Raw genomic sequence first — 11673 nt, 5'->3', positions numbered from 1 at the left:
ATATGTCTACAATTTTTCGTCGCTCTAGCTGCTTCGTACAACTGGGAATGCTTCATTAATAAGATTTTTTTTCCTTTGCAAAAAGTGCATGCCACGACAACAGCGTGTGACGAAATAAAAAACTTTCAATCACTTTTCATTTTCAACATCTTAAGATGAATCACACCAAGTTTGAAGATGATCGGATAAACTCTGTAGGAGGAGTTTGTTAAAATATGACCCCTATGAAATGGCCCAAAAAAATGGCAACACATTCCAAAGTAAATCAAAATGGCGGACGTCTTGTTAGGTTTAGCATATGGTTCAAAAATAGTTTTTTGTACCTCGAGGGCTGTTATATACCTCTACAAATTTTGGTAACTATGTGAAACGTACAGCCGGGTATGCTTTGTTAAAGAGGAGTTTTTTAGCTCAAAATGTGATGCCCGGCCCCTGGGGGACTTCCTGTTGGGTTTAGCACAGGGCACCAAGAGACTTTTTTGTACATCTTGGGCTGTTACATATGTCTACAAATTTTCGTAGCTCTAGCTGCTTCGTACAAATGGGAATGCTTCTTTAAGGATATTTTTTTTCCTTTAAAAACAGTGCATGCCATGACAACAGTGTGCGACGAAATACAAAGCTTTCAATAACTTTTCATCTTCAACATCTTAAGATGAATCACACCAAGTTTGAAGATGATCGGATAAACACTGTAGGAGGAGTTCGTTAAAATAAGACCCCAATGAAATGGCCAAAAAAATGGCAACACGTTCCAAAATAAATCAAAATGGTGGACTTCCTGTTAGGTTTAGCATATGGTTCAAAAAGAGTTTTTTGTAGGTCATAGCCTGTTACATATGTGTACCAATTTTCGTAGCTCTAGATTAAACGTACAACCGGCAATGCTTCGTGAAGTAAGAATTTTTAAACTCTAAATTTGATGCGCCGCCACCGTCATATAGTATATCAAAAACTTTTCATTTTTCACAATGATGTTGTCCCAGGTGTTGAGATGGTACATTCCAAGTTTGAAGTCAATCGGGTTAACCGTGTAGGAGAAGCGGGCAAAAGTATGACCCCTGTAAATGTGCAAAAATTGGCAAAAATTGGACATTTAAATACTCATACCTCACTTTCTGTCTATTTTAGGGTACACACTTCAAAGAGGTTTTTGTTCATTGGGATGTGCTACAGGTGCCACACAATTTTCATAGCCGTCGGACAATCGTAGCGGGACAGGGATCCGTTTAACCTATGTAGGGGGCGCTAAGGAGCCATTTTTCTGTTATCATGTATGGCGACTTTAAAATATCAAATTTTTCGCCAGGCCTGATGTGCGTGTAAAGTTTGGTGAGTTTTCGTTCACGTTTAGTGTCTCAAAAATGCGATTGTTTGCGGAGAAGAAAAAGAAGAATAACTAGAGCTGCGAGCAGCTATAAAGGGCCCTCGCAACCCGTGCCACGTTGGGGTATTTGCACGTCGGGGTACTGGCACGTTAGGGTACTGTTTCATAAGAAACCGTCTAAATTGTAAATGTTTTGCCATGCTTTTTGTGTTTGTTCACATTGCTATGGAATGCTTTGTCGAGGTATTCGGCTGATAGGTATGCCTCCCAATATTCACACATCTAGCTGAATCATATAAAAAAAAAAATTCTTTGCAAACAATGCATCGCTACAGCAAAGGCGTGCCACGTTGGGGTACTTGCACGTCGGGGTACTGGCACGTTGGGGTACTGTCAAATAGGACAAGGACCATCTAAAATGTTTTTGACAAGCCTTGTGTGTGCAAAGTTTAATCAAAACGCAAAATATGGTGCGCAATTCCCAAAATAAATTCAAAATGGCGGACTTCCTTTTAGGTTTAGCATACGGCTACAGAATACTTTTTGTAGGTCTTAAGCTAATAGGTATGCCTCCCAGTTTTCACAAATCTAGGTCAAGTCATCTTTAGTTGTGTATCGCTTGAATCATACAATTGGAAATGCTCCATAAAAATGCATAGAGGGCGCTATTGAGCACAACGTTGGGTTACTTGCACGTCAGGGTACTGGCACGTTGGGGTACTGTTACATGGAACAAGGACCATTTAAAATGTTAGTTTTTTCCATGCCTTGTCTGTGCAAAGTTTAATGAAGAAGGCCAAAAATTATGTATAATTCCCAAAATAAAATCAAAATAGCGGACTTCCTCTTTGGTTTGGCAAATGGCTACATAATACTTTTTTGTAGGTCTAGCATAATCATACAATCGGAAATGCTTCATAAAAATGTCTAGAGGGCGCTATTTATTGCAAATTGCACAATAAATCTCTGAAAATTCATGTTCATGACAAGTCTGATGTGTTTGCAAAGTTTCATGAGTTTTCATGTGTATAAAAAAAAAAAAAAGCAGCACTTGACAACTGTTACATGGAACAAGGACCATTTAAAATGTTAATTTTTTCCATGCCTTGTCTGTGCAAAGTTGAATGAAAAAGGCCAAAAATGATGTATAATTCCCAAAATAAAATCAAAATAGCGGACTTCCTCTTTGGTTTGGCAAATGGCTACATAATACTTTTTTGTAGGTCTAGCATAATCATACAATCGGAAATGCTTCATAAAAAGGTCTAGAGGGCGCTATTTATTGCAAATTGCACAATAAATCTCTGAAAATTCATGTTCATGACAAGTCTGATGTGTTTGCAAAGTTCCATGAGTTTTCATGTGTATAAAAAAAAAAAGCAGCACTTGACAAACAATGCATTGCTATGGCAACAGCGTGTTACAAAATAAAAAACTTTCGATTACTTTGCATCTTAAACATCTTAAGATGAAACACACCAAGTTTGAAGACAGTCGGATAAATTTTGTAGGAGGGGTTCGTTAAAATATGACCCCTGAAAGTTTTTCCTTGCCCGGTTGGAGGGTTAGATCAGGGGATGTCGCAACTTGTTTGTGGTTAAGTGCTACAGAAGTAAATGTGTCTTAACAACCTCATGATTGAATGTGTTTTCAATTCTCTAGGATGTGATTGGATTGTATCAATTAAATGTTCTTATAACTGATTCAGTGAGTAGTAAAAATAGTGTGTCAAGTATAATGACATGAAATATAAGGAATACAAAAAACAAAACAAGAACCCTCTAAATTACACATTTTGTTCCAGGCTTTATGTGCGTGCATAGTTTGAGTATACACCTAGGTTTAGGCCAGGAGTGTTCAAACCTTTTGCAAAGAGGGCCGGGTATGGTAAGGTGAAAATGTGTGGGGCCTAATCAACCATTTAGTTTAGCCTGACATAATTTTTTTACATGCATATGTAAATATATATATGTGGACAAATGTGTACATATGTCTACAAATTTTTGTAGCTCGAGCTGCTTCGTCCAACTGGGAACGCTGCATTAAGAAGGATTTTTTTTTCCTTTGCCAACAGTGCATGCCACGACAACAGCGTGCGACGAAATAAAAAGCTTTCAATAACTTTTCATCGTCAACATCTTAAGATGAATCACACCAAGTTTGAAGATGATCGGATAAACTCTGTAGGAGGAGTTCGTTAAAATAAGACCCCTATGAAATGGCCAAAAAAATGGCAACATGTTCCAAAGTAAATCAAAATGGCAGACTTCCTGTTAGGTTTAGCATATGGTTCAAAAAGAGTTTTTTGTACCTCGAGGGCTGTTACATATGTCTTCAAATTTTGGTCACTCTAGGTGAAACGTACAGCCGGAAATGCTTCATTAAGTAAAAATTTTGAAATGCAAAATTTGATGCCCTGCCTCTGGCGGACTTCCTGTTAGGTTTAGCATATGGCACCAACAGGCTTTTTTGTAGATCATAGTCTGTTACATATGTGTACCAATTTTCGTAGCTCTAGATTAAACGTATAACCGGCAATACTTCAGATGAAACATGCCAAAGAATGAAGACAATCTGATAAGTTTTGTAGAAAATATGAGGCCTATAAAAGGCCCCCAAAAAATGGCTACAAATAGCAAAGTAAATCAAAATGCCGGACTTCCTGTTTGGCTTAGCATATGGTTCTAAAAGACTTTTTTGTACATCGTGGGCTCTTATGTATGCCTCCAAATTATCATAGCGCTAGGTGAAAGGTACAACCGGGAATGCTTCGTTAAAGAGGAGTTTTTTAGCTCAAAAAGTGATGCCCGGCCCTTGCGGGACTTCCTGTTGGGTTTAGCACAAAGCAGTAAGAGACTTTTTTGTACATCGTGGGCTGTTACATATGTCTACAAATTTTCGTAGCTCTAGCTGCTTCGTACAACTGAGAATTCTTCATTAAGAAGAATTTTTTTCCTTTGCAAACAAGTGCATGCCACGACAACAGCGTGCAGCGAAATAAAAAGCTTTCAATAACTTTTCATCTTCAACATCTTAAGATGAATCACACCAAGTTTGAAGATGATCGGATAAACTCTGTAAGAGGAGTTCGTTAAAATAGGACCCCTAGGAAATGGCCAAAAAAATGGGAACACGTTCCAAAGTAAATCAAAATGGTGGACTTTCTGTTAGGTTTAGCATATGGTTCAAAAAGAGTTTTTTGTACCTTGAGGGCTGTTACATATGTCTTTAAATGTTGGTAACTCTAGGTGAAATGTACAGCCGGGAATGCTTCATTAAATAAGAATTTTGAAACACAAAATTTGATGCCTCGCCTCTGGCGGACTTCCTGTTAGGTTTAGCATATGGTTCAAAAAGAGTTTTTTGTAGATCATAGTCTGTTACATATGTGTACCAATTTTCGTGGCTCTCAATTAAACGTACCACGGCAATGCTTTGTTAAGTAAGAATTTTGAAACTGTAAATTTGATGCCCCGCCACCGTCATATAGTATGTCAAAAACTTTAGATTTTTTTACCATGATGTTGTCCCAGGTGTTGAGATGGTACAGCCCAAGTTTGAAGTCAATCGGGTTAACCGTGTAGGAGAAGCGGGCAAAAGTATGACCCCTGTAAATGTGCAATAATTGGCAAAAATTGGACATTTAAATACTCATACCTCACTTTCTGTCTATTTTAGGGTACACACTTCAAAGAGGTTTTTGTTCATTGGGATGTGCTACAGGTGCCACACAATTTTCATAGCCGTCGGACAATCGTAGCGGGACAGGGATCCGTTTAACCTATGTAGGGGGCGCTAAGGAGCCATTTTTCTGTTATCATGTATGGCGACTTTAAAATATCAAATTTTTCGCCAGGCCTGATGTGCGTGTAAAGTTTGGTGAGTTTTCGGTCACGTTTAGTGTCTCAAAAATGTGATCGTTTGCGGAGAAGAATAATAATAATAAGAATAACTAGAGCTGCGAGCAGCTATAAAGGGCCCTCGCAACCTGGGCCACGTTGGGGTACTTGCACGTCGGGGTACTGGCACGTTGGGGTACTGTCAAATCGGACAAGGACCATCTAAAATGTTTTTGACAAGCTTTGTGAGTGCAAAAGGCCAAAGATGGTGCGCAATTCCCAAAATAAATTCAAAATGGCGGACTTCCTTTTAGGTTTAGCATACGGCTACAGAATACTTTTTGTAGGTCTTAAGCTAATAGGTATGCCTCCCAGTTTTCACAAATCTAGGTCAAGTCATCTTTAGTTGTGTATCGCTTGAATCATACAATTGGAAATGCTCCATAAAAATGCATAGAGGGCGCTATTGAGCACAACGTTGGGTTACTTGCACGTCAGGGTACTGGCACGTTGGGGTACTGTTACATGGAACAAGGACCATTTAAAATGTTAGTTTTTTCCATGCCTTGTTTGTGCAAAGTTTAATGAAAGAGGCCAAAAATGATGTATAATTCCCAAAATAAAATCAAAATAGCGGACTTCCTCTTTGGTTTGGCAAATGGCTACATAATACTTTTTTGTAGGTATTCTGCTGATAGGGGTCTGTCCTAATTTTCACAAATCTAGCAGAATCATACAATCGGAAATACTTCATAAAAATGTCTAGAGGGCGCTATTTATTGCAAATTGCACAATAAATCTCTAAAAATTCATGTTCATGACAAGTCTGATGTGTTTGCAAAGTTTCATGAGTTTTCACACATGTATAGATAAAAAAACAAAGCAGCACTTTACTTGGCAAACAATGCATCGCTATAGCAGCAGCGTGCGACAAAATAAAACTTGCGATAACTTTGCATCTTAAACATCTTACGATGAAAGACACCAAGTTTGAAGACGGTCGGATGAACTTTGTACGAGGAGTTCGTTAAAATATGACCCCTGAAAAAGGCCACAAAAAATGGCAACAAATCCCATCGTAAATCAAAATGGCGGACTTCCTGTTTGGTTTAGCACATGGTTCCAAGAGACTTTTTTGTACATCGTAGGCTCTTATGTATGCCTGCAAATTATCATCGCGCTAGGTGAAACGTACAACCGGGAATGCTTCGTTAAAGAGGAGTTTTCTAGCTCAAAATGTGATGCCCGGCCCCTGGGGGACTTCCTGTTGGGTTTAGCACATGGCACCAAGAGACTTTTTTGTACATTGTGGGCTGTTACATATGTCTACAAATTTTTGTAGCTCTAGCTACTTCGTACAACTGGGAATGCTTCATTAAGAAGGATTTTTTTCCTTTGCAAAAAGTGCATGCCACGACAACAGCGTGCGACGAAATAAAGAGCTTTCAATAACTTTTCATCCTCAACATCTTAAGATGAGTCACACCAAGATTGAAGATGATCGGATAAACTCTGTAGGAGGAGTTCGTTAAAATAAGACCCCTACGAAATGGCCCAAAAAATGGCAACACATTCCAAAGTAAATCAAAATGGCGGACGTCCTGTTAGGTTTAGCATATGGTTCAAAAAGAGTTTTTTGTACCTCGAGGGCTGTTATATACCTCTACAAATTTTGGTAACTCTAGGTGAAACGTACAGCCGGGTATGCTTTGTTAAAGAGGAGTTTTTTAGCTCAAAATGTGATGCCCGGCCCCTGGGGGACTTCCTGTTGGGTTTAGCACAGGGCACCAAGAGACTTTTTTGTACATCTTGGGCTGTTACATATGTCTACAAATTTTTGTAGCTCTCGCTGCTTCGTACAAATGGGAATGCTTCTTTAAGGATATTTTTTTCCCTTTGCAAACAGTGCATGCCATGACAACAGCGTGCGACGAAATACAAAGGTTTCAATATCTTTTCATCTTCAACATCTTAAGATGAATCACACCAAGTTTGAAGATGATCGGATAAACACTGTAGGAGGAGTTCGTTAAAATAAGACCCCAATGAAATGGCCAAAAAAATGGCAACACGTTCCAAAATAAATCAAAATGGCGGACTTCCTGTGAGGTTTAGCATATGGTTCAAAAAGAGTTTTTTGTAGGTCATAGCCTTTTACATATGTGTACAAATTTTCGTAGCTCTAGATTAAACGTACAACCGGCAATGCTTCGTGAAGTAAGAATTTTTAAACTCTAAATTTGATGCGTCGCCGCCGTCATATAGTATATCAAAAACTTTAGATTTTTTTACAATGATGTTGTCCCAGGTGTTGAGATGGTCCATCCCAAGTTTGAAGTCAATCGGGTTAACCGTGTAGGAGAAGCGGGCAAAAGTATGACCCCTGTAAATGTGCAAAACTGGGCCAAAATTGGACATTCAGATGATCATACCTCACTTTCTGTCTATTTTAGGGTACACACATCAAAGAGGTTTTTGTTCATCTGGATGTGCTACGGGTGCCACACAATTTTCGTCGCCATAGGACAATCGTAGCGGGACAGGGATCCGTTTAACCTATGTAGGTGGCGCTATGGAGCCATTTTTCTGTTATCATGTATGGCGACTTTAAAATATCAAATTTTTCGCCAGGCCTGATGTGCGTGTAAAGTTTGGTGAGTTTTCGTTCACGTTTAGCGTCTCAAAAATGCGATTGTTTGCGGAGAAGAATAATAATAAGAATAATAATAATAACTAGAGCTGCGAGCAGCTATAAAGGGCCCTCGCAACCCGGGCCACGTTGGGGTATATGCAAGTCGGGGGACTTGCACGTTGGGGTACTGTTAAATAGACAAGGACCATGGAAAATAGAAATGCATTTGCCGTGCCTTGTGTGTAAAAAGGTGCAGTAAAAGGCCAAAAATGATGCACAATTCCCAAAATAAATTCAAAAGTGTGGACTTTCTGATGTGTGTGCAAAGTTTCATGAAAAGTCGCTCGTTTGATATTCAAAACCAGCATCTGTTTATTTGAAAACATTGCATGGCACAGAGATGGTGTGTGATCAAATAAAAAGCTTTTTGATGACTCTTAATGTGGCGTCGCTGTGCAACACATATGTATTCATGACATAGTGAAGTATTGTGACAGTTTTGTAGGGTCCAGCAAACAGTAAATGTGTGACAGTTATTCAAGAAAAAATGTAGCTTTGAAGCAGGCTAACCAATGACATCATCTAAAGGGGAAAAAAGCACATGAGCAAGCATAGGTATAAGTAGAGGAGAAAAAGAGATGAAAGAAGTGCGAGAGATGGAACAGGAGAGGAATGCAGCTGTTTATGTATAGCTGTTGTAACAGGACAGATTAAATAACACTTTAACCTGGGGTTAACAGCGCCCTAGGACAGATAAACTCTTTAGTGTAAAAGTTTTCTGGGACAGATGAATCCCTTGGGGTCAAAGAGTTTGGGTTAGCACATAGTCTGTTTTAGGATAATGTAACCTCCATGGATGAATTAGTCCTAGGACGCTTTGACCTGCGGGCTAAAACTTCAGGGGGGTTAACCTGTCCTGTTATATTGTGATCATCGTCTTCGTGCATGTCCTCAGTGGCTTCTTCTGTCTGTGTGGCAGCATTTGATACATCTGTAGAACAAAAAAGAATGAAGAATCATGTTAGATCTGTGAAGTTTGGTTGTCTTAGGTGTAGTTTACAGAACAGTCGTGTGCATATTTTTAGCATGGTAGTGTCTTAATACAAATGCATATTATGTAATGCACTGTATATGGATATTACAGACGTAATATTTGACGGTGATCTTATATTCATAGTTTTTGCCCGTTAATAAATAATATAGCTAGTAAGTAATAAGACACGCAAAAATGTTATAGTTGAATCCTCTGGGTCAAAAAGCAATGTTTTAGGATTGTGTGATGAAATGATGAATAAAAGTAAGGATACGACAGGTACATAAATGGTTATGTAAGTGTAAAATTTGGCATGGTGTGTCCAGATACATGCAGGATAAGTATAAAATATTATGGTGTGTGATTGATTTTTTCTTAGTAAAAATTAGTATTGTAAAGGTCAAGTCACAGTATGTCCAAAAAAAAAAAAAAAAAAAAATCTATGGTATAGAAACATCATAATCAGGGGCAAAGACATAAACATAATAATAGTAATTAATAATGATAGAATTTAAATACAATCTTTTCCATGAATATGTCAGTTATTTTGAGAAGATACAGAAAAAAAAAGAACTTTGAAGTGTCTATCAGTGGATGAAAGAGGGCAAGATCACAGCATAGCTACATGATATCAGTCACATTTGAAAGTAATCAAGTGTAGTATGTATTCACATTATATACATTGAGAAATGGCGGCTCAATAATCAGTCAGTGTTTTAGTTAACAGTCCAATGTTACCTTCAAGATATTCCTAACAGAAAAAAAGGAACGTGCATTAACAAAAAAATGTAAAAATGTCCATTGTCAAACATGTCATTCATTATACACAATGTGTAGGATGGGGATGCTTGCTGTGTTAGTGTTTGTGTGTCTTCCATGTCATATAGCTTACCATCACGGACAAATGCATCACATGCATCCTTTATATCCAATGCAGTCTGGAGTTCTTTCACAAGCTTGGTTTTGAAGTCTATCTGTTTTTCAAGTGCTCGATTGACTCGAGTCACATGGACTAGTTGGTTCATTTGGGAATGAAGATCAAGGCTGCGCTGGTATAAGTCGTTGCGACTGAAAGCATGATCAATGCATGCATACTGTAATGACAAAGCATTCAATGAAAATCAGTCATGTTAGATTCCATGATTCTAAATAGCAGAGGTAACGTGTTGGTGCAAAACGTTGTGGTCGTGTTGCATGTTACTCAATGGCTGTGTGTGTCACAACGAGTTTATTTGAAAGAATATACAAATATATACACACGGACATATATATTTATACAGTATAACAGTGCCGCATGTATTGGTTTTAAGGAAAGAGTTGAAAAGCAGTGTTCAGAAAAAAGCATAAGACGCACAAAGTACCATTTCACTACATGTAATAAGTTGTCAAGTAGACATGTGAATTAAGTGGTTAAGATAGTGGCTACTGTGCAAGTAAGCTTCAATTGTCTCTAAAAGGTTAGCATATGTGTTGTACATGATATCAATGGCTAGACGTGCTCGTGGAGAAACATTACAAACAGAAAAACACACTAAAGGTGCCTTTAACAAACCTGTTAATAAATGAGAACTTAATACATATATGTATGGCATACTGTATATGATTGAGAAAGTTGTCCTGTTTAGTTTATGTATTGTATACTTACGGAAAAAAGTTGGCAATCTTTGCGTATGGAGATGATTAGAGGGTCTTTATCAAAAGAGAATTTGCTTGTTGATTTGTTCATGTTCTGTAGAAAAGCAAAGGAGTAGAAATAAATACAGTATCATACTTCATAAACATACAAGAAATTTGTAGCTGTATTAACCATTGTTGGTATTTGAAGTGATAATTTAGGAATAGAAGTGTAGTGATTGCAGAATTTATAGAGTGCTTACCTTGTATGACTTTGTAGGTGGAAATGTCTTTTGTTGAAAGAGCTCTTTGTTGTCTACTATATATGCAAGGACAAGCATAAGTAGGTGTGGTTATGAAGTACTTGACCATTGAAATAAAGCAGTGGTATCAAATGTATGGACCGTGGTTTGGCTCAGGCCTGCAAAGGGGTTTAATGTGGCACAAGAGATAATCTTGTAAGGTACAAAAAATAATAATAATATAATAGGTATGCCTCTGAGTTTTCACAAATCTAGGTCAAGTCAAGTCATCTTTAGTTATTTTGCGCTTGAATCATCCAATCGGAAATGCTCCATAAAAAATGTATAGAGGGTGCGATTTATTGCAAATTGCACAAGAAATCTCTAAAAATTCATGTTAATGACAAGTCTGATGTGTGTGCAAAGTTTCACGAGTTTTCACACATGTATAGATAAAAAAAAACAAAGCAGCACTTTACTTGGCAAACAATGCATCGCTATAGCAGCAGCGTGCGACAAAATAAAAAACTTTCGATAAATTTGCATCTTAAACATCTTAAGATGAAACACACCAAGTTTGAACACGGTCGGATGAATTTTGTAGGAGGAGTTAAAATATGACCCCTAAAAAAGGCCACAAAAAAAGTCTACAAATCCCATCATAAATCAAAATGGCGGACTTCCTGTTTGGTTTAGCACATGGTTCCAAGAGACTTTTTTGTACATCGTGGGCTCTTATGTATGCCTCTAAATTATCATAGCGCTAGGTGAAACGTACAACCGGGAATGCTTCGTTAAAGAGGAGTTTTTTAGCTCAAAATGTGATGCCCGGCCCCTACGGGACTTCCTGTTGGGTTTAGCACATGGCACCAAGAGACTTTTTTGTACATCGTGGGCTGTTACATTTGTCTCCAAATTTTCGTAGCTCTAGCTGCTTCGTACAACTGGGAATGCTTCATTAAGAAGTAATTTTTTCCTTTGCAAAC

The 11673-nt window shown here is 38.0% G+C and overlaps 1 protein-coding gene across 1 annotated transcript; it reads right to left on the bottom strand.

The window, feature by feature from the left end:
• Positions 1-8001: 8001 nt before the first annotated feature.
• LOC144032009 (uncharacterized) lies at positions 8002-10730 on the bottom strand. The gene is made up of 4 exons (XM_077539597.1): positions 10709-10730; positions 10477-10560; positions 9724-9925; positions 8002-8789 (listed from the first exon to the last, which is right to left on the bottom strand). Exons 2-4 carry the CDS (start codon positions 10555-10557, stop codon positions 8632-8634), a joined length of 441 nt encoding a protein of 146 aa, XP_077395723.1. The 5' UTR covers positions 10558-10560; positions 10709-10730; the 3' UTR covers positions 8002-8631.
• Positions 10731-11673: the final 943 nt, after the last annotated feature.

This window comes from Festucalex cinctus, chromosome 12 (genome assembly GCF_051991245.1).
Source record: "Festucalex cinctus isolate MCC-2025b chromosome 12, RoL_Fcin_1.0, whole genome shotgun sequence".
NCBI classification, from domain to species: domain Eukaryota; kingdom Metazoa; phylum Chordata; class Actinopteri; order Syngnathiformes; family Syngnathidae; genus Festucalex; species Festucalex cinctus.
This window is presented reverse-complemented; position numbering and strand designations above follow the sequence as displayed.

Excerpts from the sequence above, each read along its gene's own strand:
- LOC144032009 (XM_077539597.1), bottom strand. The coding sequence starts at position 10,557 with ATGAACAAATCAACAAGCAAATTCTCTTTTGATAAAGACCCTCTAATC. Across the intron at positions 9,926-10,476 it reads AAGATTGCCAACTTTTTTCC|TATGCATGCATTGATCATGC; the intron begins GTAAGTATACAA and ends TTGTCATTACAG. Across the intron at positions 8,790-9,723 it reads TGATGCATTTGTCCGTGATG|ATGTATCAAATGCTGCCACA; the intron begins GTAAGCTATATG and ends TTTGTTCTACAG.